Below are 22,430 nucleotides of genomic sequence, written 5' to 3' on the forward strand. Positions count from 1 at the left end.
TGAGTCTAACCTCTATGACGATTTGGTGTGCTCCTTAAGGGCCACGCCGTTTTATATTATATTTTGCTTTCCTCAAAAGCGCTTAGCGCTTGTATAAAAGTTCACAATTACAACACTTAATAAAAAGTTAATATTTTCCTTGTAGCTAGATAGGAGAAAGGACAATCTTCAAACATCTCATTAATTCTTTATCATAAATATTTGAGTTTACCCCATACACAACTTCAAAAACTAGAGAAACATTTTTTTTTCTGCTTTACATACAATACATTTATAATTATACATGTGTTAGGTTGAGAACAGGAATAATTTCCTAGTAGACCAATCAAAAAGAATGAAAGGAATGTGAACTTCAGTAGTTTGCATGGGGAAAAGGGGGGGGGGCTCCAATATAATTAATAGGTGACATCATCCAAGTAGCAAGACCACACAGATGCTTCCCTGTGAGTTTGTGCTAACCCTCACTCTGAGCCTCTCAGCTGGACCCTGGGGTGCTACTTTTGGAATGACCGTTTAGCCTAGGCCTAGGAAAAGGCATTTTCCCTGTAGATCAGTGTAGCTCTTTCATTCTCAGGTAGGATATTAAAATGAGAGAAAAGAAATGACTTTCAACATAAGACGCTGTAGAGTTAAGTCCGTCTGATCAGTCATGACACCAGACTCTCTTACACTGCACGAGACGTTCATCTTAAAGGCATTCCTGTGCTTTGTCTTTTCCACTGGGCTCTACCATCATCCAGTCGATGCAGCCCAATGGAGCACCGGCTTCTGGAAGCAGTTCATGCCTGATATCCAGGGAGAACTAGCCAGACGGACAACCTCAGCTCTCTGCAGAGCATGGGACCTCCAAGGCAGTGGACACAAGGGACAGGCTCCATGAATCTGTTTCTCCTACTATGGAGCGTGACTGCCAAGAGCTGGGGAGAAGGTAACACATCGGGATCACATAATCTTAATAGTTCAAACTGAGTTAGCTATCAATAAACACAACCAAGTCTCTGGCTTTGACTTGACTCAAAACCAGTATGTCTCCAAATGACCCTTTTTCTGCCTCCATGAGAAAGTGCAGTATTGCTTATTAAGTACAGGTTTCTGGGCCTCCCCTAGGCCCGCAGAATCAATGTCTGGGGGTGAGGCCAGCCATGTGATTTTCCCGCAGCTTCCCAGGTGGAACCTTGTTATAACTTGAGGAAGGGGCAGGCTAATTTCAATAAAGTAGCTTATTTAATCTCTAGGATTCTGATAGCAGAAAAACCCCCTCTTAGCTTACTTATCCAAGGTGACATGAACCCAGCCGGTCATGTTATTAATGGCTTACCCTATTTTTTACTTAGCAGGGGAGCACATCACCTTCTGTAATCCCACCACCCTCTTCCTGTCCTGAAGCTGGTAGAGATCCCCCCTGGAAAGTTTTAACCCCACTGGCCGGTTCGAAGACGAGACTTTTACATACGGTTTAATAATACCTTCCCCTTTGACAAGGCTCTGACTTCTGATCAGCCCGCAGGCGTCTGCCCCCGAAGCACACCCGCTGGGAAACCACCCTTCCTGGCCTCAGCGTTGGTATCCTCCATCCAGTTCCACGCTAAGCTCATTTTAATTTGTCACTCCCACCACCGCCACCGCCGCCGCCGCCATAGCGGGCTCTGTTGAGGGACATTAGGAAAATCGCCACGAGGGCCAGCACAGCCCCCAGGCTGGGGGGCCCGCACGGGCTCACCTCCTGCGCGAGCCCCGACAGGAGCGGGGCGATGATCCGGCCCACGGCCGTCACCGACTGCCCCATGCCGATGACCGCGCCGCTGGCCCGCGCCCCGCCCGCCGCCAGCTGCAGGTCGGTGATGCAGGTCCTGCCCACGGCGGTGGACACGGCCAGCAGTGAGGAGCAGAGCACGGCCACGGCCACGGAGCGGGCGGTGGCGTGCAGCACCAGCAGCAAGCAGGTGAGTGCGCTCGAGTGCATCAGGATGGCGCGGCCGTCGTGCTGGTACAGCCGCAGCAGGGGCCGCAGCGCCAGGCCGGCCAGGGCGCCCAGCGCGCCGCTGTAGCTGATGAGGTAGCCCGCCGCCCGCGGCCGCACCCCGAAGCGCTCCTCCAGGGCCAGCACAAAGTTACTGTAGTACAGCATGACCGCCACGGCCATCAGCAGGCGCACCGCGAAGAGGTCCCACATCTCGGAAAATACCAGGCCCTTCATGTCGCGCAGCGTGGATGCGACCTCCAGCCACGGCGGCCTGGCAGGCCTGGCGCTGGCCGTGCTCTGGCGGGGGGTGGCTGCTCCCTGCCCGTGCCCGTCCGTCCTCCCCCAGGGTGCAGAGTCCTTCCTCGCTGGCAGGCCTTTCTCTGCACTGGAGAGCTTCACTTCACACCAGGGAAACAGCCAAACCAGACCTGGTAGGGTGGCACAGGACCTGTCAAAGCAGGCTGCATGCCCCGGCTCCCACGGTGCCCCGTGGGGGAGGAGCAAGCACGTGTGGGAGATGACCATTCTGTAGTTTTGTATTTGGACCATTTACTAATCCGTGGTTTTGAATCCAGTTTTTAACTATTCCCACAGCTACCTCTACTCCATTTTGATAGCAGAGTTCCGCTAGTCACCTCAAAAAAATCTATACCTACAAGATGTTCACTTTTTTCTAAAGCTCAAGAGCCCATGACCGTTTCCTATATCATGTGATATTGAAATTCTCATGCCTATGTTTAAATTCATTGCCCTTCTAATTCCGTGCCTATCCACCATCTTGCCCACCCATCCATCCACCCACTCATCCATTCACCACCCATACTTCATCTAAACACTGAATATTTATGCTTCCTAAATGCTAAGTCCTGTGCTAAACAGTAGGAATATATTAACTTGACAACACAAGGCCTATAAAATCCCTGGCCTCGAGGAATTTAAGTCTAAAAGGGGGTTTGGACAAGTAAAACCTAGCAGTTAGATTACAGGGTAAGTGCTATGTTAGGGGAAGCACAGGATGCTATGAACAGAGACAGCCAGCCTTGGTTTGTGGAGGAAGGGCAGCTTGATAACCAATGACCTGTCAGGAAGCACCTCCTTGGATCTGCCCCCACTTCAGGGCCACCATGTGCTTTTACAAGTCACACCTCAAAATCTTGGGGGGTGCCATTCTCATGGACCATTATGGAGTAGCTCAATTCCTATTCAGATAATCCCACCTCCACCCTTGTGACTGGCTCATTCCCGCCTCGGTCATTTTATGTATCCCACGCCATCCAAGTAGAATGACCTATCGCCAATCCATGCCCCCAAATTTCTTGCCACACTAGGACATCTTTTCCAAACTCATCCTGTGGGGTTTTCAGTCCTTCCACACTTCAATTTAACCCGGACCAGTGGCCATTCAGACTGCTTCATGCTGTTTTCAGCAACCACATCTGTGTATGTGGTTTCTCCACAGTCTAGGTGGACTATTCGCCAGGGACTAATTTATGACAGAAAACTCTACCACGCAAGAATGCAGGCCTGGACTTTTTACCCCTTCTTACCTTTAAAATGCCCCTTGGGCATTTTATAGAATCTTGATAAAACTATGAAAGGACTATCGCTGGTAGACTGAGAGGAAGAGTATAATTAAAATAATAAAAATGATAATGATGACAGCAACTGATGTTTACTGAGTATGCTTAGCATACTTGATGCAGTGGGGTGAACCGCTCGTGTGCAAGACCTCCGGTGCTCGTCTTAGTAAGACCAGGAGTGTTGTTACCCCATTTTAGGGATGAGTGAACTGAGGCAACTCGCCCAAGGCCCACACTAAAAATGGCACAGGAGGAATCTGAATCCAAGTCTGTCAGACTCCAGAGTCTGAGTTCTTAACCATGAAAACAGAAATCACGGAAAGAAAGACATAAGAGGCCTTTCTCAGGCAAAGTGGCCGATCAGAATGAGGATATGAGAAGCTGAAGGGGTAAAAGGAGTTGAGGAAAACAGCCGAGGTCACTGAGGGAAAAAAACGCAGTACGCTGTGTTCACTGTGCTGGAAGGCAAAGCCCAGTGTGAGACACTGTCTGCTGGCCTGCCCCCCTCGCTCTCCTCTGCTATTCCCTGCATCAGCTTGGCCTACTGACCTCCATGTTTCTTAAGAATGCACAAGAAATCCCTATTACTATTTTTAGCCATTGTGGTTGAGAACACTTGTGGCTGAACTATCCCTGACTGACTCGGATCCATTCACAGGCTTAGGTTAGGGCATGATATTAAACAGCATCATTGCTGGAGAATCCGCAACAGAACTCCATAATCATGGCCTTCGTTCATACACTGACTTCTGACTTTGGGAGCCATCACATTCATCACATTCCTTCGTAGGGGAAGGTACCTGGCCACACCAGCCGGTCATGTGCTCAAGTATTTTATCTAGATTTACACTAATCCGTCAGACCTCACCTCCTGGCCGAGGTTACAGGTTAAACTTCTGGCAGGAAATCACAAAATATACCTATGAGGATTGACATTGAACTCCTGAACTCTGTTTTCTGAGTGTGATATCCTAGCTCAACATGGAATCCACCACTCAACCTGGAGCCTTGAATACAAAGATGCAGTAGAGTAGACTATCATTAAACTTAAGGAAAACTGACTAACATGAACCAATACTCTTGTTTATGAAAGTGTTTATCTAAGGCTCAGGAAGGTACCAGTCTCTGGGCAAAGAGGTTTATCCTCTTTGCTTTAGGCAACTGGCCCTGCATCCAAGGAGCTCATAGTCCAGTAAGTGTTCTTTTATTCATCAAATGTTATTGAACATTGGCTTTATGCCTGGCCAGTTGTGGGCAGGAGTGACAACAGCGAGAAAATCTCTACCCTGTGGCATTTAGCTTCTAATGGTATTTGTGGGGAGGTAGGGAGGAGAGAATATAAGCATGAAAACAAATTGATAATATAATTTCAGAAGTGCTATGAAGAAACCTGAATTATTTGAAACAGTCATCAGGAAAGGGCTTTCCAAGGAAGTAAATATTTGACACCTGAATGATAAGAAAGACCCAGTAAAGATATGTGGGAAGAATGTTGTTGGTGGAGGAAAGAGCAAACTGCAGTGCCCTCCTGTGGGAATGAGCCTGGCGTGTGTGAGCCTGACCAGGAAGCCGGTGTGGCTGGTGCACATGGAAGGAGAGAGAGAGCTGGGGGAGGGGGCAGGGCAGGGCCTGCACACGACCATGCTGTGTGAGACACATCCATGCTTTAGCATGATAGGACGACACGGGCAGGCGGTCTGCAGCAGGGGATGAGGTGGTCCAACTTTGAAAAATAAGTCTGCTATTCTGAGGTGAAGGGGATTAAGAGTACACTTATCAGGATGAGCCCTGAGTGATGTACAGAATTGCTGAATCACTCTATTGCACACCTGAAACTAACATAGCACTGTATGTCAACTATAGTGAAACAACAACAACAAAAAGCCTGCCTGTTTTAAGAACAACAAAGTGTTAAGGAGATAAAAGTAAAGCAAGTAGATTGGTCAGTATGAATGCATACACCAGTCTTCTTATGATGAAATGTCAACTTACCAGCATTGAGAATGAAGACAGAAAAACAGATGAAGGCTGTCAGATAGAATCCACCATCTAGCTCAGTAAGATATCCACCAACCATGGGGCCCAAGATGAAGCCCACACTAGATGCTGCATTGAATTGTCCAATTACTAGGGGCCGTTCTTTCTCTGCAACCAGATCAGAAAGCAGAGCCCTTGAAATGGAGAGGGTATGTTTAAAAATACCTGCAAGGGGATAAGAAACATGCTCTGTAACATTTTTCAGACCAAAAAAATCTTGCATGTGATCTTGCATTTCATCTCTATCACTGATGGAGTTCTGGTCTCCATTCTCTTTGAATCTCTAAGGTCTGCAGTTTCATCCCGCCATGACTGGACTCCTGATCTAGCCCACAGTCCTAGCTGGCCACCTTATTCCTGGTAGCCAAGCCCTGCATCCTCTGCTTTCCCACCTTCCACCCTGACATCCCAGTATCTCCAGTTTTCTCTGTTAGCCAAGTGCAATTCATGGTGGCTTCTCTACAGAGATGTGTCATTTTTTTTTTTTAAAGATTTTATTTATTTGTCAGAGAGCGAGACACAAGCAGGGGGTGGAGCAGAGGGAGAGGGAGAAGCAGGCTCCCCACTGAGCAGGGAACCCGACGCGGGGGCTCGATCTCAGGACCCTGAGATCATGACCTGAGCCGAAGGCAGATGCTTAACCGACTGAGCCACCCAGGTGTCCCGAGATGTGTCATTCTTTATTCATTCACTCAGTGAGTAAACACTCACTGCATGCCTACTATATGTCCAGCATTAACCTTGACACTGGCCCTGAGGATAATGCAAGGAACAGAGTGCACAAAAGACACAAATGTATCTATCTTCACAGAGCCTGTGTGTGTGTGTGTGTGTGTGTATAAAGGTGATAACTGCTAGAGAGGAACAGAGGAGGGAAGGACAGGGAATGAGTAAAAATATAAAAATATGATGACATAGTCATCTAAACACTACCAACTGATTTTCTACTAGCAAGAGGTTTGTAAATTGGTGGACTAAACAAACTGAAAGGTGGGGCATGACTTAATAAGAGATTAAAATGTATATAGCAGCTTTATATTCCTCATACTTCTGCTGATGTATTTGACTTGTCTGCACCCATCCATCCATATGCTGAATAAACAGACTGATTAGGTTCTGGTAACGTAGGTTGCCCACCATGTTGATCAATACATGGCAGGAACTCAATCAGTGTTGCTGTTGGGTTGGCCTGAAGTGCTCCTAACTGTGATGCAACACAATGGTTTCCAGGGATTTCCTTGAAAGAAGTATCACTGTACATCACTCTGCCTGCACACTGATCCTGGGTTCTATACCCAGCTGTGTCTAAATATTAGAGCGGGCATTTGCCTGATAACCAGCCTCTTTGGGAAGCAAACTTAGAAATCTCTTTTGGAATTAGGTAGAGAGACTCTAGATCTATTTCCTTAAATGGGAGAAAGGACTGGGCTGGAAGATGATTCCTAAGAGGCCTGATAGGAATCCTGTGATTATTTCTGAAATGATACTGATGTTGGGTTCACCTCACATACCCAGGGAAGGAGGACTGTGGTGAGGGTAACGCAGACTAGCTTCCTATTACCTTCTAGAGGTTGGGCTAGGGGACAGAGAGCGGAGGGGAAAACCGCATGTCTACTTCTGGTACTTCAACCTCCCTCAGGCTCATCTTCAGGATACAAGGACCTGAACCTACACGTGACATTGTACGGCACAACCCTGGCAAGGCTCCCCAGGGCTCCCTCATATTCCCAGGCCAATTAAACACTGTAGAGGTTCCCACAGCAGGAAAGAATTTTATGTATAGCTCTCCTGTTGGTCAAGAGTATGATGTATATTAATAGAACTATCATTACTCAAAGCAGGCTCATTTCATATTAAATAAAAACATTTTAATCTTCTCTATAAATTTCTACCTATTATATACAGAGTCCATTAATCTCATATATTTCTTTAGAATTATGAACAGCCTTATTGCTGAATGGTGGAGTGTATTATATTTACACATTGCAACCCAAACCAAGCATGTACAATAACTTTGACTCCGGATGCACACAGAGCAGCCACTGGTTGGATTTTATGTGGTAGAGGCAAGTTAGGATGACTGCTCATATTTAAAGCAAAGACCTTCATAAGCATTTTTTTGTTTTTTGAATCAACAGAAAGGCACAGCATGAATTTTGGAGGGTGAACTCAAAAGACTTGGAGAGTAAGTATGTATGTCACAGAAATGGGTGTGAAAATCCCAAATAAGCTGATCATCAACTATATGTTAGAAGGACTTATTTTATGCTCTGTTCCTTTGGGGCATTAGGTGAAAAGGAGCAGCTTAACTGAATATGGGCAGAGGTCCAGTGCTGCAAACTTATCCACCAGGGCAGCAGAGTCTGTCAGGGGAGAAAGAAACACTGAAACTCCAGGGCTCTAGCAACTAAGAAAGGCAAAGAGAATAAAGAGCTTCCACAGGAGCTGCCTACCTGCCACACGAGGACAGCATTCACAAGTGGCAGCTCAAAGAATGGACAAAACGTTTCGGTGAATGGACAAAATAGAAGCTATTTCGAAAATGTCAGAAACATTCAAGATCAGTTTGGAAAGAGAAACTCGTCATCATCCTAGTATCTCCCCTGACCAACAGCCAGATTTACAGGAGGCTGCAGGAAAGCTACAGTGGGAAATCTCAATTTGAAGTCAGGAGGCCCAATTTTAAAACTATAAGCTGGCCAAGCGAGAGAATAGGAAGCACAGTGCTGGCCAAAGACATTTAACAAATTCTTACTGCCTGAACGTAGAGAGATGGATGGGAAGGAGACAGGTCTGTGCAGCAGCATAATGATTCACACTGACAGGGAGGGCTCCGGGCCCTGTCATGTACAAGCTTTGTGGCTCTGCACAAGTGAGCAGAGCCTGACTGATACCAAGTACTCGATCAACAGCAGCGGCTGGTGTTCCAGTTATAATTGCGCTTGTCATTATTTTCTTTTGGCAAAAGCTCTAGTCAAGAAGGCACCGACAGGGGCGCCTGGGCAGCTCAGTCGGTTAAGTGTCCGACTCTTGGTTTCAGCTCAGGTCATGATCTCAGGGCCCTGGGATTGAGCCCTGCGTGGGGCTCTGCGCTCAGCATGGAGTCTGCTGGAAATTATCTCCTTCTCCCTCTGCTCCTCCCCCTGCTCACACAGGCTCTCTCTCTCTCTAAAATAAGTAAAATCTTAAAAAAAATAAAAAAGAAGGCACTGACATGTACGACAGTCTCTGTTTATACACTTACATACAATTGATTTATTTGGAATGAAACACGCCCAAGGAAAGAAACTTACCTACAGGGACTCTAGCAAGGGCAAACAGGAACACACTGGTGGATGCTCCAAGAATCAGATAACCCAGGGCGCTGAACAGAATGCACACCAGCAAGGAAGACCGTTTTCCAACCACATCACTCCAGCAGCCCTGAGGAAAGCAAGGAATACAGTAAGTCCTCTGACTTACCACCTTTAACCACCACCACCATGGAAATGCCCCCCAAATGTGACCAAGATGTTTGCCAGATGAGAGACAACTTACCACCAGTGTGCTGGAAAAGAGCTGCAAAATGCCATAGGAGGAGCCTACAAAAAACATCAGTAACATCAAGAAAATCAGCTGGACCCATCACAAAAATGGATCAACATGGTAACAATTACATAGAAATTAACAGAAAAACAGGGGGAAAAAAAGACTATTTTTAAAAAGGAGATTCCCCCCCCCTTGTTTTCAATTGGAAGGGTAAAGCAATACAATTTTTATTAAAAGACCTTCAGGGGTGCCTGGGTGGCTCAGTCGGTTAAGCGTCTGCCTTTGGCTGAGGTCAAGATCTCAGAGTCCTGGGATCGAGCCCCGCATCGGGCTCCCTGCTCAGCGGGGAGCCTGCTTCTCCCTCTGCCTGCCACTCCCCCTGCTTGTGCTCTCTCTCCTCTCTCTCAAATAAATAAATAAAGCAAAAAAAAAGAAAAACCTTCAAAATAAAATTGAAGGAAGCAGAAGAGAGACTAAGGCAAGGGCCGCCTAAGGCCAAAGGGTCTCTGAGAGAGGCTTCTCCCGCTCTTGAGGATGCGTACCCCTTGACTGAGAAGACCAAATAGAGAGTACTCGGGGAGTAGAAATCCAAATCCTACAAAAATTCTACTCAGTCTGAAAACTTTTGTATCATCTTATATCCCTCTAACATTCCAGTTTTATAAAATGCTTTAGTTTTATAAAGAACTGACAAAGTTTTACAGAGTGCTTTTACCTCCATTATATCAAATAACATGTCCCTTCTGCTCTTCACAGAAACCTTCATGCTGCTGTGTGGGCCAGTATAATTCTACTTTCCAAGGGAAATACAAATCATGGCATGGAGGACTTACCAAATATTGTGTCCACCACTGTCCCAGAACATTTGCTTATCCAACTTGTGAACAGTCAAAGGCTATTAGTCTTTCAACAATTTCTTGTTAATTAGCACAGTCCTAAGCCCTGCTATGTCTTGTCTCTTTGGTAAATCAGTGACTTTGAGATGGAGGTTCTATGCTGCACAGGTAGAGAAAGCCTACAACTCCCTAAGATATGCTTGTGGTGGTGCAGGAAGCTTGTGACCAATTTGTCAAGGCTCACCCTAAATCCCTTGCTGCGTGACTTGATTCCTGTAGATTATGTTTCTCTGGTTCCTGCAGGCAGGGGTCTGTACCTACCCTTTAACACATGCAGCCAGCTCCTTGGAGAGGCTCAGTAAGTAACCGTGATGTCACTGGTGGTGAGGGGAAGGGAATGAGGCTAAACCTCAAAACCTCTCTGACCACAGGTAGTCTAGGAAAAGATGAATTACATTCCCTCCAGGGTAACATTTTTTTTTTTTTAAGATTTTATTTATTTATTTGACAGAGAGAGACACAGCGAGAGAGGGAACACAAGCAGGGGGAGTGGGAGAGGGAGAAGCAGGCTTCCCGCCGAGCAGGGATCCCGAAGTGGGGCTCGATCCCAGGACCCTGGGATCATGACATGAGCCGAAGGCAGACGCTTTACAACTGAGCCACCCAGGTGCCCACAGGGTAACATTTTTAAGTATTTTTAAGTATTCTAAAAATTCCTTTTATCCCACTTTCAATTTACCTTTGGATAATATTTAGCTATAAGACTGATTTGTTTTTAGGTTTAGTCCAGAGGATTGAAAATTCAGTGCTCTGAAAATGTACGATAGTAACCACTCACCTACTATTCCAGCAACTGTTGGACTTGCTCCAAGAGACTTGACATGAAGGCTCAATAAAGGGACGACCATGCTGACACCAAACAAATCCTAAACAACAAAACATTGATTAACTCAAATTAGAAACTGACGCTTAGGCGTTCTTAAAGTGGTAATCCTAATAACAAACTGATTAAAAAAATAAAACCAGTATCTAAATTTTGAGCCACCAAGAAATCATAATTGTATTCTACAGTATGCTATGCCCATCAGGTTCAAATTATCAAAGAATCAAAATACAATGTGTTATAACAGTTGCTCCCTGTAAATGCCTGATCACCATGAACCGGAATCATTTCAACCTTAGCTTCTTTGTGATTGATCCTTAATACTCAAGGAGGATGTGCTATAGAAGTTATTCAAATAAAAAACCAAAAAAATGGTTGTGTGTGATGAAGTGGGAAAGGAGGCAGGGAGAATGCATATTTCTTGGCAAAGCTGCACTTGCTTCATATATGAATTTCCTCCTAGAATTAGGGACGGTGACTAATCTGTGGCTTATAGCCTTAAAAATAATATCTGAAAAGAAAGTCTCAGCAAAGCAAGGAGAGAGAAGGATGGGGTAGTGGGGAAAGACAGTGTTCTGCAGCTAAGTCAATGAAAGTGCATGGGATTTGGGGTTAGAAAGACAGTTCTAAGTTCCAGCTCTGTTTCTTACTAAGCATGTGTGCTTGGAAAGTTATTTAATGTCACCAAGCATCAGTGCTGTCATCTGTAAAAAATGGGGATAATAACACCTGTCTGGTAGACATACGATGTACATTAAGAGATGTAATGGTTGAGAAAGGTCTAACACACAACAGCAGTTCAAACATATTTTCTCTTTTCTTCTGTCCTGGGGATAAGTACTGACCCTTTTTGCTAGGTATTCTGAGTTAACAGAAAGACTGTTAATTTTTCCTTTAAGTTTTGTTCTCATTCCTACTTCGCTTGGATACTTTCAACAACTGGTTTAGAGGAAGGAAACCACATTGCACACACACGGTTTTCTTTATATTCAACTGGAATTCCTTTTCTTATACTCCTGGTTAAATAGAAAGAAATGCACAAAAAATATTTTTTCTTTGGGCCCACAATTAATCTTTTGCTTATCCCTTTATCCTGGTGGCTGTGCATTCACCTAATTTTAGAAACATGAACCTCTAAATGCACTTTTCAGTGGCCCTTTTCCATGGTTACATCTTTAGATGGCCATATATTTACTATCTAGTGTTCTTAAATAGCTCATAAATTTATACTACCAGAACTACAGTTTATTATTTTGATTTAAGACTGCTTAAAATTTCTTTTGGGTCTAAGCCAATGTCTTTTGGGCTTTGCTGTCAGCTTTGTTTCATCAGCCTGCTGATGTATGATATCACTTAAAAGACCCCAAATACATCAGTTACCTATTGAATTTTCTGAATCTTTCAGAAAAGGAAACTCAATTGTCCAAAAATATTTTTTTTCCAAAAAATTCCCAGTACCACTTGTCATTTAACATTCAAATAAAGAATGGGAGAGAAATAATTAAGTAGGCTGAGATTTACGGCAGGCAATAAGAAAACAGACTCATAAGTAATAACTGATGATCAATATTATTTTAACGCTTTGTGAGCCTAAAAAGTATTATCTATTTCCAAAATTGTCTTTCAGGAAGTTGTGCACTAAAATTGTCTTCCCCTTTACTAGAAAAGGCAACTCCTCTCTTCCTGTGAATCCAGTTTCTTCAAAACCACTGGCTTTGAATGCACTCTGAATGTGGCAACTGGTCATGTGCTTATAACCATTTATAAGGAAATCAGGCAAGAGGGGACCATTTAAACCTTTCGTGGAACATCTACATCTCTCAAAAGAACTGGTGAATACACTAACACGTTTCAAGATCTTTTTCAGGGTAGGAACCTAAATATTTCTTGATTAGCAAATTGCCTCAGTAAGAATGAATAAGAGACCTGACTATAGCTGATGAAATAAAATACGAATCTCACTGTGTATCTGGAGGAAAGAGGGGATTGAAATCACAGATCTTAGCACCATCTTACAGTGCTAACCAAAAGTGGCCTAGAGGGCCACCTTCCTCTTCCTTCTTAAACAAATTAAAACCTGGAAGCCCAGATGAGAACTAAGAACAGAACACTTTGGCAAATGACTTCTTTAATCCTGTTCCCTTCCTCTCTTATTAATCTGAAACCATTTCCCCAAAAGTCTTAGAGGTCTTTACATCTCTAAACATATTAAAAGTAATAACTAAGTTATGTATAATATTCCTTGGATGTTACCTAACAAAGAGCCTTTAGATCTTCAAGGATATCCAGAGCTGCACATATTTTAATTGCTTACAACATTTTCCATTAAAAAAAATCCCTACTCTCTTTTAACTTTTGGGAAATCTTACATTTTCCCCTGAACATATTAGAGACCTAATGACTCTCTTGAACAAATTATTAAAATTTTACATCAGGCTTGCTAAATTAGACTCGCTGTGTGAACAGCGTGTAGACAACAGAGAAGCTCTGAATATTCAAATCTGTACTGGAAGGCCAACTATAATGTATGATCTGTGAATTCATTTAGAACATTCAAACTATTTTGAATTTTAGGTCATGTTGGTTTCTCCGATCTCCCGATCCGGACTTTCCAGGTGAGGGCCCAAATTCTTTTCATCTGGCAGGATCAGATAGGAGTACTGTCTGAGGGAGGGCAGCAATAGCCTAGAGGCAGTCCCCAGCTCCGACCAGAGGGTGGATGGCAGCCAACTCCCTTCCGAAATGTCAAGGGGCACTCACCATCAATAGTTTTGAATTGAGGGTGGCTGAAATGAAAGGTGGAAGAGGTATCTGCACCCTGAGGCTGATCTAAGATTAAGGAATGCCAGGCTCTGAACAGAAAGCATGAGCCTGGGGGCAGGATAGGTAGGTTAAAGGCAGGCAGATTCTGTGTGAAGCGCAGCCCTTCTGAGTGCCTCATGGTGTTGTGTTTACAGCGATTTGGAAAATGCTTTCATCGTACTCTTAACTATTAAATCAACATTAAACCTTTACAGACTGATGAACACCTTGCATTGTGGAGGGGAGTAGGGAGGCTGCCTCCCTACTCCTCTCCTAGCTGAGCATGGCTCGGTATCCAAACTCTAGTGAGGATAACATACTGGGGAGTAGTGGTCTTAACCTGTATCTGGGCAGAAAACAGTAATTCCTCTTTGCCAGGACCTAGTGCCTTTGGAGACTATTCAAAGCCTCCAAAGGCCGTCTTCGCCCAGTGACACTTAGCCTGACCAGTTCCTTTTGTCCTCAAATACAGTCTCAGTCTCAGCAAAGAAGAAATCCTATATGTCCTTGTCCTTTCTCTCCTAACCTGGACCAGCTCACAACCAGGGCAACTAAACCAGGTCTAGACTTGGAAGGAGAGGAGTGAGGTGTTGGATCTAGGGTTCCTGCAGACAATGGCCCATGAGCTACCAACACAAGCTTTCTGGTAAGATTTTAAGTTGTTCCTGGCAGGGACTGGAGCTCTACAGCCCCGACCACATAAAAGGTTTTCAGAAATTCTATGAATAATAAATGGATGGAGGTATGGATGACTTCCCCTATCATACACTCATCTTTCTAAGCTTTCCATTCTACGTGGGAAATTCATAATAATTGTCCTCATTAAACCAGGACACACACACACATCATGAAAAAACCAAACCTGCCTTGTCCAATAAATAGTTTGTTGAAAGACAGACGTGTATAATTCACTGTGGTTTGCATTTTTAAACATTCCAGTCTACCAGGAACCTTAATGAAAATGTGCCTAATTCTGCCCAAGTGGGGTCATCAACAGTGACTTCCCCGACCGGGCCTGGCACAAAGGCCTGTGTACTCCTACCACACCTACAGATGTCAGAACAGCTGGGCTTTCCCAAAGTTGCCCAGGAGCCCTACTGTCCACCCTGCGTGCTCTGAACCTTTCACAGCATCTAACAGCTGGGGTCACCCCTGAACCTGGTTTAATCACACTAAAGGCTGGTGCTGGGGGCGCCTTAAACGGCAGGAGTAGAGCTGCGGATTGGGCCCGCGAGGGGCAATAAAGCAATGTGGCCTGGTGCAGAGTGGAAGGGGTTTGGGGGGCAAAAAGAAGCTTGAAAGGCAAGAAGGCACCACCAGGCAGATCGCAGGTTCCCAGCCCTGAGTGAGCCTTACGACCACCCAGTCTTCAAAAGAAAAAAAGCCACCCCTAATCGGGTTCCAGGTCCGAGGCGTAGTCGCCCTTCGCCCCCAGCCCCAGCACTCACCAAGAAGCCCACCAGGTAAAGACAGAGCAGGAAGCGACGGGCTCCGACGGCACCGGGGCCGCGAGCCCGCGCCTCAACCCCGGTCCCCGAATCCTGCCTTAGCATCGGGGTCGCCGAGACCGGCCCCCGCGCCGAGGCCAGGCCGCGGCGACCCCCCGACTCCATGCGGACGGGTAGGGGGGCGCGGCTACCCGCACCCGCTGCCGGGACCTGCCCCCGCGCGCTAGCCCCGCCCTGAGCGGAAGCGAGCGGCGTGCGCCTGCGCACAGGGGAGCGCAGCCGGGCTGCGGGGGCGGTGGCTGTGCGTGGACGTGGCTGGTTCCAGGCGGGGAGGAGACAGCGCGCGCCAGCGGTGTGTGAGAGACGCGCCGGTTTTGTGATGGTAATGATAATGCTCTACATTTCCTTGGAGGGAAGACTGTCTCTGGTATTGGAAGGCGCGAGGAAACTGTGCTGAGCTTCGCCATACAATATGGGGCCGCCTGAGGTGGCAGCCAGCCCCACCTGGGAGATCCACAGATTTAGGCTGTAGTTGGCTCTGAGTGACGTGGAGTAGGTGCCTATGGCCCCTTCAAACTTAAGTCTGTCTGTTGGAAAAGCAGGCAGAAATAAGGTAGACTAACGTAAGAGAGCTGTGAGAATCCTGCAAATGCTTCCTGAGCCCGAGGGGAGGTTACAGTTTCCTGGGGTAATAATAATAAGCCCACAGTAAATAAACATGGTAAATTAAATAATAAACATGCAGTACACGAGAGAAGAAGAACACCATAAATAAAATAATATGGTGACAAATGGTAGAAGAAAAGCACGGTCTCAAGGTGGAGACTAAGGCGGGCGGGGGGAGGCTGGTGTCCTTTGGTAGCTTGGAAGAGGTGACATGTAGGATGAAAAGACTGAGGAAATATATGTGGCTGAAACTTTCTGAACAAACTGAGCGATCAGAGAGATAAGGCAGGAGGCAGGATCATGCAGGAGTGCAATGAAAGGAAGTAAGCAGTGCATGACACCAGATGGTGTGTATCAATCACTTAGCCCAGTGACTGACACATGGTAAGTACTTAAATATTACCTATGGTTACTAGCCCCCCTTTTATTCAGGAACTTATTTCAGCACTTCTTCCTTTCTTGCTCTGGTATAAAGAGTCTGAGATTTTCAAGAAAATCTCAGTTGTGCAGGTTGCTAAATTTGATCTTGCAGAGTTTGTCATGTGAACGTTAGGGTACTGTTTAGGAAAGAATGAGATACTGAAATTTAGAATGGAGATGTGTGTTTGGAGCCAGATGAAACAGACAATCTTGGACCCCCCAAGTCACTCTGAGCCTCCTTTGCCACTAGAAGTAGTGTGTCCTCTTGTATCTGAGAAAACTAGCTTTCCTGTGCTTAAAGTTTTTGTGATTAACCCATCTGGGATAGGTGCCTTGAAGAGGAATGCTCATATTTTTCAAGACCCATCAAAACCACTCACTGTGTTCACTAGATAAATAGCTAGGGTAAAAATCGCAGCATGTCCCAGGGGGCAGGTAGATATTATAACCTCCGAGGAAATTGTTTACACACCATAGGAATGAAAGACTCTGCTAATATATTATCAGCATACCTTGGAAATGTATGGGGTAGAGAATTTAAGTGTGTCAGATTAAGGAGGGAAAAATATAACACTAGATTAGGCAGAGTTCACTGATAAAGGTGCACTTACTAGAGATTCCAGATGTAATGTGTTAGCGTGGAGAGCTAGAGGTGACTCTCATAGTTTACTTGGTTGGTTGACTGAAACATAGACTCAGAGGTCACCTACGTTTAATAATCTTGGGATGCCAGATGTTTTCTGTATAATATGAAAAAGGGGATCCAAAGCTTGGGGAGATAAGAATGTTAGAGTGGACTTACGATGTATGACCTGCATGCCTAACCCCCAAATATATTCCATTAAAAGGCCCAGAAGGCACTACATTAATAAGGCATTGAGGACTATGTTAGTGGGAGAAACTCTTAGATTCTTGAAAAGGTTTGTGATTGCTCTCTTTTTAGGCTAGGTGTAGCTATGGGTGATATTGCTTTTGAGGTGAGCTCCCTGGTTTAAATGGAGGTAATAAGATTCCAGATTGTTAGAGGCCAGATGGCAGTGCTTTGACATCAAAGACAAGGTGGGTGCATTTGCTGTAAAAGGTAGCATGTTATCAGTAATCAGAATGCTTAGGCTTTCAGGGATCTTTGACTATGGATAATTGACCATAATATCTCTAGGAATAAAATAGTCTACTAGAGTGTTGCTTGAGCTCTATAACGGAAAAAAACCCTCTAGATTGGGTACCCAAAATCCTGACTTGACTCGCCACAGGAGAATCAAAGCATCTCACCCAGTACTAGACATAAATCAATTCACAAACAGAGCCTCTTGACTTAAGGGGAGTCTAGGTAACCTTAGAAGGAATCTTGAAGCATTCACATGAGTATATACCATAAGTCTTCCTCCCCACTTTCCCCTACGGAGCCTGCAGCCGTTACTAGATTGGGCATTATGAAAAAGGAAATACCCAGATCTTTGGAGAATTACTAGACACTGGCTCCAGAGTGACACTAATCATTAGGGGCTCAAAATGCCACTGTGCCCCACCAGTAAAAATGGAGCTATACTAGTAATTCTCAAGACCATGTCTTAGAGTCAGTGATTTGCTAGGAGAACTCACAAGACTCAGCATATAGTCATAGCTAAGATTTATGACAGGATTTTACAAAGCAAAATCAGCAAAGTGACTTGCATAAGATGAAGTCTAAAGAAAACAGGTACAAGCTTCCAAGAGTCCTATTCCAGTGGAGTCACACAAGACATAATTAATTCTTCCAGGTGTGAGTTGTGACACATGTGAAATGTTGTCTACCAGGGGAAGTTGTCAGAGACTCAGTGTCCGTCTATCATGTAACTACCCTAAGCTTCTGTGCAGAAAAGAGTTAACATAGCAGGCCTATTATCCTTTAAAAAAGTCTGCTTAAAATGTTTTTGCTTGGGACAGCTACATGCAAAAGAATGAAACAGGACCCCTTTCTTACACTATACACAAAAATAAACTCAACATAGATTAAAGATCTAAGTGTGAGAGATGAAACTATAAAATACCTATAAGAAAACATAGGCAATAATTTCTTTGATATTGACCTTAGCAAGATTTTCTAGATATGTCTTCTTAGGCAGGGGAAACAAAAGCCTACCACATTCACCTAGACATAGTGTTGTATGTGCACATCATGAAATGGAAATCAATATTGGGCTGTTCCAGAAATTACAAATTGCATGAGCAGGTGACTTGACTCAGGAGTCCTTCAATATTGACACCTGTTGCACCATCTCCTCCATCCCTCCATGGCCTCTTGGGAGTTCCTTACAACCATTTGACTGAGGAATAAAAGTCTTGAGGCTAGTTTACAAATGATAGGCATGATACTCTGGTACCACCTCAAAGTAGACAGCTGTAGCACTACAGTACTACACAGGAGTGACTGAAGTAAGGTGGTGAAAGAAAATCTTAACATTGGTTGGCACTTCAAGTGGCACTTTGGTCACTTTGCCTGGAGTGAGAGATGGCCAGAAATAAAATTCTCTATTTGTGGGCAATTTCTAATAGGCTAGATGGAATAGACTTGGGAGATAAATGACAAAGAATTCTAGAGAAGAGGTATATGGCTGGATGTCTAAAGGGGCACAGGATATAGAAGATATTTTTGTCCTGTGTGAATGCCCACCATTGGACGTCTACTGCAGAGGGCTTTTAATAATCAGGTGGACAAAATTAGGTGCCCTTTAGATGTCCCCATCAACATCAGTGTTTCTTCAATGGGTCCATGAACAAAGTAGCAGTGGTTGCAGAGGTGAAGGCTATACATGAGCTCAAAAGCATGTCTTCACTCTTATTAATGATACTGCTTGATGCCTAATGTGTCAACAGCAGAGACCAACAGTTAGTTCCTGTTAATGCCACCATTCCCTGGGAGAGCAACCTGTTGGAAGGTTGAGTGTATTGGACCTCTACTATTATGGAAGGTGCAGAGATTCATCCTCAGTGGAATAAGGAAATATTCTGCATATATATTTGCCTTCTCTATTTATAATACACCTGACAATACCATCCCTGGACTCATGGAGTATTTATCTTCCACTATGGTATTTCACATAGTACTGCTTCTGGCCAATGTGTATTCGTTTCACTGCAAAGGAAGTAAAGCAATAGGATCATCTTTATTGAATTAACTGATCTTAACACATTTCCCATCACCAAGAAGAGGTTCACCTAATTGAATGAGAAATAGCTTATTGAAGGCTCAGTTATAGTGCCAAATGGGAGACAATACCCTAAAAGAATGGAGTTCTGTCTTAAAGCATATGGTATATGCTTTGATTTAAAGACCATTATATGGTGCTATCTCCCCCATATCCAGAAGACATAGTTCAGGAATCAAATAGTGGAAGTGGTAGTAACTCCTCTCACTGTTATACCTAATAACTCACTTAGAATATTAATGCCATCTTGGCAAATTTGAGCTCTCCATTTTGAAATCTTTGATCCCAAGAGAGCTATGCTTCCACTGGGGGGGGGGGGGGGGGGGATGGAGGGTGGGCAATAACAAAGGTTCTGTTGAGTTAGAGGATGAAACCACCACCTGGCCATTTTGGCCTCCTTATGCCACTAAACCAGGAAGAAACAGGGGTTACTCTACTAGCTAGAGCAATTGATTGATTCTGACTATGAAGGAGAAATTGAGTTGTTGTTATACAATAGCATGAAGAAGGACTGTATGTGGAAAACTTACACAACATACAAACAAAAAAAGGTAGAACTATTGCAGAATCAGACCATTTATTAATGAAAATTTGCATCATTCCATGAGGTAAGGATCAGCTGATATTTTAGCAGAGGGCAAGTGAAATAAGAGGTAGCAAAAGAAGAAAGCCATAGATATCATATCAACTATGACCTTGTGTGCAGTTACAGAAGTGAGGACTGTAGAAACTCTGCATATTTTCTCTTTGTTATACATATATGATTACTTGTATATGTTAACCATTTTTTTCTGCCTCCTTCCTCCAAGTATAATATTATATATTATACATATATATGTGTAGTTGGAGGTTAACTTTGCAATTTCGTCTTTAGGTAATGTAATATTCAGCGTGGTGGTGGCTGAATTTGAAGAGTAATTAATATAGTCAGCAATAGGTACAATGATTATTGAGACTGATTCCTCCTGTTAGGTGGAAAATAGAGTTGTATGGAAATTGAAATATGAATAGGAGGTATTTAGAAACTGAGTAGCCAGAGGATGGACAAAGTTATTGATTGATTGATGTCAGTTCCAAATACACATATTATTGCCCTGCTATGTGATACTGGAGCAGAACCCTATCAAAATTTTTCCTTTACTAGCTGGTATAATGATAAACTTTTTTAATAGAAGGTGCTGAGGGGACACTTCATGAGGAAGGAGCTTCTCTTCCAGATGAATGTGCTTTTCTCTCTTCTTGCTCCTCTGGTGTGTGGCAGCCAGAAGAGTGTGAAATACCTAGTGGTGCTTAGCTCCCAACAAGTTTCAGTGGCACCCATGCATGCAGCAGATTCCATTGGCATCCTAGCTAGTCTCCAAGTGAACCTCCCAGGTGCCCTAGCAAATAATTTCCTGGTCATTTCCACAGACACCCTGGCTGGTGGCTTTCCAGTGAGTTTCATCAGTGTTCCAGCTGAGTGCAAGATACAAAGACATCCAGATTTGATAGGAAGAAATATAACTGTCTATATATTCATAGACCACATGGTCATCTATATAGGAAATCCTAAGGGATCTACAGGAAATCTACTAGAACCAAGAGTTTAATGAGGTTGCAAAATACAAGGTCATTGTACAAATAACAATTTTACTCATATAAAGAAAACCATTAAGAAAACTTTAAATATGAAATATGGATAAATTTGATTAAAAATGTGCAGAGAGATGATCCTCTTTGGACCTATTGAATTCCTATGATTTTTAGTGGGCACACCAAGATGGTAAGCCTCTAACCATTATTTTATTTGTGTCATTTTCTCAGACCTGATTATATAGCTGGTAACCTTGAAAGGTGAGGTAATGTCCTTCCACTGCTCAAAGATAAAGCTTACTTTCTGCTTACAAACAAGCTCAGTGTTCATCAGTTGTGATTAAAAACCACTACCTGTACAGAATCAGAATACATTTGGGTCTGCTGCATCACTCCCATGGAACATGGAGGCAAGAGGAACTGGTGCAAACATGCTGATATTTATGCTGCTTGTCATGTTATGAGTAATAAAGTCTTTTGTCTCTGATACAGAGGTCTCATGTCTTCTGTTGGCATCTGGGAAACAGTGTAATAGGCTAATTAATTTTTAAATGGCATAAGATCAAATTAAACACCCAGCAAAGACCTGTACACTGATAGATATGAAAGAAGACCTAAATAAGTGAAGAGATATACCATGATCATGGACTGGAAGACTGAATATTAATATTATTCTCGGGGCGCCTGGGTGGCTCAGTTGGTTAAGCGACTGCCTTCGGCTCAGGTCATGATCCTGGAGTCCTGGGATCGAGTCCCGCATCGGGCTCCCTGCTCGGCAGGGAGTCTGCTTCCCCCTCTGACCCTCCCCCCTCTCATGTGCTCTCTCTCTCTCATTCTTTCTCTCAAATAAATAAAAAAATCTTTAAAAAAAATATTATTCTCATTTGTCATTAGAATGACTACAGATGAAAAGACTATACAAAGTGTTGGTGATATATGGAATAATAATTCTAGTGGGAATGTGAAATGCCACATCCATTTTGGAAAAGATATTGGAAACGTCTTTAAAAAGTTAATCAGGTAAACATACACCTACCATATATACCTCAGCAATTACACTCTGAGATATTTACCCAATGTATATGAGAACATATATCCAAACAAGGTTGGTACATAGATGTCAATACAAGCTTTTTTTTTTTTTTTTTTTTTTTTTTTTTTTCCCAATACAAGCTTTATTTGTAGTAGCCCCAGACTGGAAACAATCTATCCATCAGAAGGTGAATTGCTAAATAAATTGTGGTAAACCCATACAATGGAGTACTACTTAGCAATAAAGTCTATGAATTCATACTACAACATGGATGAATCTCAAAATAATTATGCTGACTGAAGAGACCAGATAAAAAATACATATGGGGCGCCTGGGTGGCTCAGTTGTTAATCGTCTGCCTTTGGCTCAGGTCATGATCCCAGGCTCCTGGGATCGAGCCCCACATCGGGCTCCCTGCTCAGTGGGAAGCCTGCTTCTCCCTCTCCCACTCCCCCTGCTTGTGTTCTCTCTCTC

At 43.9% G+C, this 22,430-nt stretch overlaps 1 protein-coding gene across 1 annotated transcript; it reads right to left on the bottom strand.

Annotated features, from left to right (window-relative positions):
• Window positions 1-1,538: 1,538 nt before the first annotated feature.
• MFSD9 (major facilitator superfamily domain containing 9) lies at window positions 1,539-15,083 on the bottom strand. The gene is made up of 6 exons (XM_021680284.2): window positions 15,078-15,083; window positions 10,783-10,870; window positions 9,118-9,161; window positions 8,874-9,003; window positions 5,536-5,745; window positions 1,539-2,391 (listed from the first exon to the last, which is right to left on the bottom strand). The coding sequence occupies exons 2-6, from the start codon at window positions 10,850-10,852 to the stop codon at window positions 1,592-1,594; spliced, it is 1,254 nt and encodes a 417-aa protein (XP_021535959.1). The 5' UTR covers window positions 10,853-10,870; window positions 15,078-15,083; the 3' UTR covers window positions 1,539-1,591.
• Window positions 15,084-22,430: the final 7,347 nt, after the last annotated feature.

Source organism: Neomonachus schauinslandi, chromosome 10, assembly GCF_002201575.2.
Source record: "Neomonachus schauinslandi chromosome 10, ASM220157v2, whole genome shotgun sequence".
Lineage (NCBI taxonomy): Eukaryota > Metazoa > Chordata > Mammalia > Carnivora > Phocidae > Neomonachus > Neomonachus schauinslandi.

Coding starts and splice junctions, on each gene's coding strand:
- MFSD9 (XM_021680284.2), bottom strand. CDS start 10,852: ATGGTCGTCCCTTTATTGAGCCTTCATGTCAAGTCTCTTGGAGCAAGT. Junction 9,162..10,782: donor AACAGTTGCTGGAATAGTAG/GTGAGTGGTTAC, acceptor TGTTTTTTGTAG/GCTCCTCCTATGGCATTTTG. Junction 2,392..5,535: donor TGTCTTCATTCTCAATGCTG/GTAAGTTGACAT, acceptor CCACCCTACCAG/GTCTGGTTTGGCTGTTTCCC.